Here is an 8,502-nt window from a genome sequence, read left to right on the forward strand (position 1 = left end):
ATTAGTTATAAATGGTTTATCATAAAGTCAGATAGAAGGAAGGAAAATTGAAAGGCAACTTCAAAGTAGGAAATTTTTGTCCTTCAGAAATAAGAGCTTGTCCTTTACTTCTTTGGAAATAGCTATATCATGAAACCTAAGACTGTTGATTTCCACCCTTTAAGAAGCTATCACCCATCATATGGCTGTAAATATGGGTACTAAGTACCAACTGTGGGTAACATATACATCCTTCTTGGAATCCTATCATATGGGGAAGGAGATAGACTTAGGTCTAGCTGGGTGACCCTGCGTTATTAAACCATGCTTGTTATGGTAATCACTGACATACTGATACTTTTCTTATTATATGTATGTGTATAAATACTACATCTATATTTATATTTATTTATTTATACCATAAAAACTAAACCAGTTGCTGTGAAGCTGATTCCAACTCATGATGACTTCATGTGTGTCTGAGTAGAACTGTTGTCCATAGGGATCTCAATGGCTGATTTTCGGAAGCAGAGAGCAGATTTCTTCCAAGGTGCCTCTGGGTGAACTTGCACCTCCAGCATTTCAGTTATCAGCTGAGGGCATTAACCTTTTGCCACACCCAGGGACTCCCATACATAGATAATACTCACCATAAAAATTAAGTTTTGCTTGAATTGGTGCACTGCTGCCCACTGCTGCAGCAAACAGGTTGGGGTGTTTTATTCTCGACCACACTGCAAGGGAACCACCATAAGAGTTGCCGAATGTAACCCATTTATTTTTGGAGAGTCCCCGTTTCTTTGCTATTTCAGTTCGGAAGTTGGCGATGTCAGCCAAGGCTTGCCTGCTGCTGAGGTAGTGGAGGCTGGCAGTGCTCAGATATCTATAATTAAAGGATAAATACATGCTGTTTGTGGCAATAATTAAAGCAGAAAATATGCTGCTTAACATCAGCTTGACTATGAAGTAAAAATGTATATTTTGAAAGCAAGTTGAGTATTTATACCAGGTCCAACTTGAAATTTTAATTAGAATAATCTGAGTTACGGTGACATTTAAATGCAGGACCTAGTAATAATTGTGAGAATTGTCTCATTTTAATTATGTCATTTCCTCTTGTCACCACTGTGAAGAAGCTTGAAATGCCTGTCGCCACACATATATTAACCTTTCTCCACACACTGATCTGAAGCACAGCTGTCACACTATTACCCTGTCTTAGACAGGAGTCATTTTTAAAAGGGCTAAAAGGTCAGTGATTTAATTGTTTCCAAGGCATTACAAAAACCTAGTTAATTGTACTGATGCTATTTTCCATTCTTTCTGGTTTGCTGCTACAACCAGACAGAGTCCCGTTTGAATCTAAGTTTCTCATCATAAGAAAAGTAAGCAAAATTTGTTGTTTACTTTTCAATGGTGTTTCCTCCATGATAAGGTTTTCTGTAAACCTAGGATGTTTTTAATCTTCATTACTGAAAGAAAAAAATCTCCCTGCCCCTACGGGATGCTATGAGTAGCTGATTATGAATTTAAAAGTAGACAAGGACAGATTATTCACAAAGAAAAAACAGAAATGACCAGCAAATATGTGAAACTGTTTAGCCCTTTCTATTGTCAAAGTAATACCACATGAGTATTTTTCCCTCCTATCAAACTGCTAAGATTTATTTTAGTATTCAGGGTTGGCATGGATGTGATGGGTCAGGCTCTCTCCTGCACCACTTGTGGAAGTATCGAGTGGTAGAATCATTCTGAAAACAATTTGCCTCGTAGAAGAAGGGCTTCAAGGGCAAAAGGTTAACTTTCATTCAGCGATTATACTACTGAGAAGCTACAGAAGAGCCTTTCTCCCTAATATTCACTCTCCTTTTCAGCTTTAGGAAGCCCTGGTGGTGCAGTGGATATGAGTTTGGCTGTTAACCAAAAGGTTGGCAGTTCAAATCCAACAGCCAATCCTTGGAAACCCTCTGAGGCAGTTCTACTCCCTTCTATAGGGTGGCTATGAGTGGGAATCAACTTGACGGCAAAGGATTTGGTTTGGTTTCAGATTTAGGTAATTAAAGCCCTGTCTTTTAGCTGGGCCCAGAATAAACACTACATGTCCCAGCCACCCTTCGAGCCAGATTTGAAGTTGCTGATTAAGTTCAAGCCAATAGGATGTAACTGGAAAAGTATAGATAAGATTTATTGAAACACTGAGTCATAGAATTCCCCTACTTTCTAACAGCAAATTCTAGAGTAAATTCTCATATCCTTAGATTTCCCCCCCAAATTACTCAATCAAAGACCAAATTCTATTGTAGGTTCTTTCTAATACCCTCTTTCTGAGATGCATCACAAGAAGTTAATTTGGATAACAAATTATTTTCTATAACACAGGTTATTCCATTTTTGAACTGTGGTTTACTTCCTTAGAGAGCTTAATAAAGAAATCTCAGACTTAAAGCTATTCACAGGCTATCATAATATCATTAACACACACACACACCCCCTCAAATCAAAGTTTCTAATAAATGTAGAAGTGGTGGAGTTATCGGAGTGTCACTTTACTACCAAAAGTTAAGAGACTTGGAATTCAAAACTCAGACTTGTGGAGTCACAGCAAGAGAGAAGCAGGTGAAACTTCCAGCAATTATTAGTGTCATGATAAATGGTACCAAGAATTACGACTCATGTTAAAAAGGTATCATTTCCTTGACACTAATCACATTCTCAAGGTTGTAAAAATCAATCCTTACTTTTTATTTTAATGAGAATAAGATACCTTGACATTAAATTGGCTTTATCACGACCGTCAGAGGTACTTTGTAAATTTCTTTCTATTTCCTTGACCTCATATAATGAACAGTTTGTAAGCAAGTAAGCTAAAAATATATCTTCCACTGGGCAAAATGGCAAAAATAGTAAATGGCAACAGTAAGCTATTGAGACAAAAAAAAGATCTCATATTCTTGCTTCTTGCTCTGCCACTGCAAGCTGAAATTTAATATGACAGCCAGTTACCTTTGATGAGTGGTTTTAACAAAAAGGTCTCCCCAGTTTCCATTGGAAGAGTAATTTTCACGGTTTAAAATTCTACTGGAGTAGAAAAAATATAATCATTATGACATTTTGTTTAAGCATGTTCAGGAAAATAAAAATTTCAACATGAAATTATAGAACATGAGGAATATATTTTACTCAAAGGAAATTTCTTACCAATTTTTTTATCAAGAAAGTCGCTTCTACCCCAAACCTCCACCTACAATTTTTCTTTCTTATCATTTGAATTTTCAAATATTCAGCTTCCTGCAAGAGGAACATATTTAGATTTAATTACCAAAATTAAAAAGAGAGAGAAAATAGCAACAGCAATGAGAACAACCACGAAAAGGAAACCCTTAAATTTACCCTGTTGGTTGGCTCTGTCCGTAAAATCTGTGTTCCAGATTTAAGAAGAGGGCACCCAGCCTCTCAGCACATGTATTCCAGGTAAAGTTTCTTGATGTGGAAATTCCTGTGGCAGCCCGCTTGCCACTGAGTTATCAGAAATACTGGTCCCCGAGGTTTGTAGAAGGCAACATTAAGGAAATATTTCTGTGAAAGTAAAAATATTCTAGTAGCTCACTAAACTCACTAGGCTTTGTGATTTGTTGGTGGTTTCTGATAACTGGGTGGCAGCATATTTTGGTTTGTCAGGTTTGAGTTATGGTCCTGAGGTCCCATCTAAATCAGTGACATTGGTGAAGGCACCATGCCTACAAACTAGACAAATTGATTTTTTTTTGGTGGTAAAATAGACACAACTTAAATTTGACCATTTAAATCACTTTCAAGTGTACAATCCAGTGGCATAAATCACACTCACAATGTGCAACCATCACTATTATTTGTTTACAATTCATGCTAGTATTTCAAATTCAGTTTAGAATATGAGATTCTTGCTTGATTTTATATTTGTGGCAATTTTCTTTCACTCTGAAAATTTGGGTTCCTAACAACATTAACATAATTAATTATTTGCTTTATACCAGCCATATGTAGTAATATTCACACATTAGAATAACAACACCAATATTAAAAGGAGCCATGATGGTACAATGTTTAAGTGCTCATCTGTTAACTGAAAGGTTGGTGGTTGAAACCCAGCAGCTACACCAAGGGAGAAAAGAGCTGGCAATGTGCTCCTGTAAAGATTACTGCGTAACAAACCCTATGAGGCAGTTCTACTCTCTCCTGTGTGATCTCTATGAGTTGGAATCGACTCAATGGCACACAACAACAACAATAACGTTAAGACTGTCAGTATGATTATTGAAAACTTTGATTTCTTTACAGTTGTGTGTATGTCCCTAGGATTTATCCCACAAGAGATATAAAGTCAAAGTACTGAGCTTTCTATTTACTTGAAATAATTTTCTCTGGTGAAGCCACAGACTTGAGAGACAATTAGATTCATTTGTTTCATTTTATTTTCAATTTTAATTGTTTTATTGGAAACATTTACATGGTACCAAAGCTAACCACCCCCTGCCATCTGTCTGTCAGTTTGTCCTCCTGTGGGGACTTGCATGTTGCTGTGACTTTGGAAGCTATACCACCGGTATTCAAATTATAGCAGAGTCACCAATAATGGACAGGTTTCAGCTGAACTTCCAGATTAAGACAGACCAGGAAGAAGGATCTGGCTGTCTACTTCTGAAAAAATTAACCAGTGAAAACCTTATGAATAGCAGTAGAACATTGATTGACTGCTGAAAGATGAGCTTCTCAGTTTGGAAAGTACTCAAAAACGACTGGAGAAGAGCTGCCTCCTGAAAGTAGAGTCAGTCTTAATGACATGAATGGAGTCAAGCTTTCGGGACCCACTTTGCTGGTGTGGCAGGACTCAAAATGAGAAGAAACAGCTGCAAATATCCATTAATCATCAGAAGGTAGAATGTACAAAGTATGAATCTAAGAATATGGGAAATCATCAAAAATGAAATGGAAGATATAAACATAGCTATCCTAGGCATTAGTGAGCTGAAATGGACTGGTATTGGCCATTTTGAATAAGACAGTCAGATGGTCTACTATATCAGCAATGACAAATTGAAGAGGAATGGCATTCCATTCATCATCAAAAAGAACATTTCAAGATTTATCCTGCAGTACGATGCTGTCTGTACTAAGATAATATCCATACACCTACAAGGAAGACCAGTAAATAAAACTATTATTCAAATTTACTCACCAACCACTAAGTACAAAGATGAAGAAATTGATGATTTTTACTAACTTCTGCAGTCTGTAATTGATCAAACATGCAATCAGGATGCATTGATAATTACTGGTGATTGAAATGCAAAAGTTGGAGTCGAAGAAAGATCATTAGTTGGAAAATATGGCCTTGGTGACAGAAATAATGCCTGAGATCACATGATACAACTTTGCGAGACCAACGACTTCCTCATTGCAAATACCTTTTGTCAACAATATAAACAGTGACTATACATGTGGACCTCATCAGACGGAATACACAGGAATCAAATCCACTATATCTATGGAAAGAGTTGATGGAGAAACTCAACATCATCAGTCAGAACAAAGCCAGGGACTGACTGTGTAACAGACCATATGTTGCAACATATAAGTTTAAGTTGAAGCTGAAGAAAATTAGAACAAGTCTGTGAGAACCAAAGTACGACCTCGAGATTACCCCACCTGAATTTACAGACCATTTCAAAAATAGATTTGACACTTTGAACACTAATGACTGAAGACCAGATGAGTTGTGGAATGACATCAAAGACATCATCCATGAAGAAAGCAAGAGGTCGTTAAAAAGACAGGAAATAAAGAAAAGACCAAAATGGATGTCAGAAGAGACTCTGAAACTTGCTCTTGACTGTAGAGTACCGAAAGCAAATGGAAGAAATGATGAAGTAAAAGACATGAACAGAAGATTCCAAAGGACAGCTCTAGAAGACAAAGTAAATTATTGTAATGACATGTGCAAAGACCTGGAATTAGAAAACCAAAAGGGAAGAACACGCTTGGCATTTCTCAAGCTGAAACAACTGATGAAAAAATGCAAGCCTTGAGGTGCAATAGTGAAAGATTCTATGGGCAAAAGCCTGAAAGACGCAGGAAGCATCAAAAGAGGATGGAAGGAATACACAGAGTCACTGTACCAAAAAGAACTGGTTGACATTTAATCATTTCAGGAGGTAGCATATGATCAAGAACCAATGGTACTGAAGGAAGAAGTCCAAGCTGCACTGAAGGAGTTGGAGAAAAACAAAGCTCCAGGAACCGACAGAATACCAACAGAGGTGTTTCAACAAATGGATGAAGTGTTTGAAGTACTCACTCATCTATGCCAAGAAATTTAGAAGACAGCTATGTAGTCAACCAACTGGAAGAGATCCATATTTCTGCTTATTCCAAAGAAAGGTGATACAACAGAATAGGGAAATTATTGAACAATATCATTAATATTATATGCAAGTCACATTTTGCTGAAGATTATTTCAACCTAGTTGCAGCATCACGTCCACAGGGAAATGTCAGAATTTCAAGCCCGATTCAGAAGAGGAGGTGGAAAGAAAGATATAATTGAAGATGTCAGATGGATCATGGCTGAAAACAGGAAATACCAGAAAGATGTTTACCTGTGTTTTATTGACTATACAAAGGCATTCAACTGTGTGTATCATAACAAAGTACGGATAACATTTCGAAGATAGAGAATTCTAGAACACTTAATTGTGCTCATGAGGAAGCTGTACATAGATCAAGAGGCAGTCATTTGAACAGAACAAGGCGATACTGAGTGATTTAAGTCAGGAAAGGTGTGTGTCATGGTTGTATCCTTTCACCATACCTATTCAATCTGCATGCTGAGCAAATAATCCTAGAAACTGGACTGTACGAAGAGAATGGAGCATCAGCATTGGAGGAAGACTCATTAACAACCTGTGATATGCAGATGACACACCTTACTTGTTGAAGGTGAAGAGGTCTTGAAGCACTTACTGATGAAGACCAAAGACCACAGCCTTCAGTATGGATGACACCTCAACAGAAAGAAAATATAAATCGTCACAACAGGACCAATAAGCAACATCATGATAAAAGAAGAAAAAATTGAAGTTGTCAAGGATTTCATTTTACTTGGATCCACAATCAACATCCATGGAAGCAGCAATCAGTAAATCAAATGACGTATTGCATTGGCAAATCTGCTGCAAAAGATGTCTTCAAAGTGCTAAAAAAGTAAAGTTGTCACTTTAACGACTAAGATGTGCCTGACCCAAGCCATGATGTTTTCAGTTGTCTCATATGCATGCGAAAGGTGAGCAACGACTAAGGAAGACTGAAGAAGAAATGATGTCTTTGAACTATGGTGTTGATGTAGAATATTGAATATACCATGGACTGCCAAAAGAAGGAACAAATCTGTCTTGGAAGAAATATAACCAGAAGGCTCCTCGGAGGCAAGGATGGTGAGAATTCGTATCACATACCTTGGGCATGTTATTAGCCGACATCAGTCCCTGGAGAATGACATAATGCTTGGTAAAAAAGAGGTCATCAAAAAACAGGAAGATCCTCAATGAGATGCACTGAAACAGAGGCTGCAACAATGGACTCAAGCATAACAAAGATCATGCGGATGTAGCCGGATCGGGCAGTGTTTCATTCTGTTGTACACAGGTTTGCTATGAGTCAGAACTGCCTTGACAGCACCTAACAACAACAACAAAGCTAAACCTGCAAAACTAAGTATATTCTAAGAAAACTGAGATAATTTTTATTGCCTAAAACTTTCACCTCCGTCTCATATGTAACCATTTTGACTAATTTTTTAAATGCATTTTTCTTTACTTTTTGTAAATATATATATATTTCATTTTTCTCCTTTTCTTAGGTTAAGTGCCATACTGCTATTTTCATATACTATCATATATTGGAGGTCATTACATAGCAATATGTGAAGATGTTGAAATATTCCTCACTCTCTTTTACAGCTACTTCGTATTTTCTTGTGTGGATATACCATAATACTTAAACTAGCATTCTATTGATGATCATTTGATTTGTTTTCCATCTGCTCCTATTCTAATGGTGCTGCTATGAATAGTTTAACCACGGTAACTTGAAAGATTACATAGGAACCTTAGGGGGCAGTGAGTTTATCTTAGTGGGGAAGGAATAACTCAGAAGAGGAGGGTGAGAATGATTGCACAGTTGGAGGAATGGAAACAATGTTACTGAGCTGTATATGTAGAAACTGTTGAATTGGTGTATGTTTAGCTGTGTATATTCTCAACAACAAAAAATAAATATTTAAATTATAAAAAGCAAACATAAGGCTATAATATCACTAATAAAAGTAGAAAAGTGAAGGAGAAAAGGTGGGAAATTTTAGTTCAAAAGAGACGAAGGGTTTCATCTTTTATAAAGTCATAGAGAGAAGTGTTAAGAATAGTAATATTACCAGTCAAAATTGAATTTATTTGAATATCTTGCTTTTTTTTTTTTTTTTTTTAAATATTT

The 8,502-nt window shown here is 36.7% G+C and overlaps 1 protein-coding gene across 1 annotated transcript in view; it reads right to left on the reverse strand.

Annotated features, from left to right (window-relative positions):
- The window catches only part of LOC111820551 (thymus-specific serine protease-like), a 28,237-nt gene extending 20,744 nt beyond the window's left edge, over positions 1–7,493 (reverse strand). The window contains exons 1-2 of the mRNA XM_023731199.1: positions 7,470–7,493; positions 630–1,047 (exon numbers count right to left, since the gene is read on the reverse strand). Coding sequence (XP_023586967.1) covers positions 630–1,047; positions 7,470–7,493 — 442 coding nt within the window. The remainder of the gene's footprint in view (positions 1–629; positions 1,048–7,469) is intronic.
- Positions 7,494–8,502: the final 1,009 nt, after the last annotated feature.

The sequence above is a fragment of the Trichechus manatus genome, unplaced genomic scaffold (genome assembly GCF_000243295.1).
Source record: "Trichechus manatus latirostris isolate Lorelei unplaced genomic scaffold, TriManLat1.0 scaffold00041, whole genome shotgun sequence".
NCBI lineage: Eukaryota > Metazoa > Chordata > Mammalia > Sirenia > Trichechidae > Trichechus > Trichechus manatus.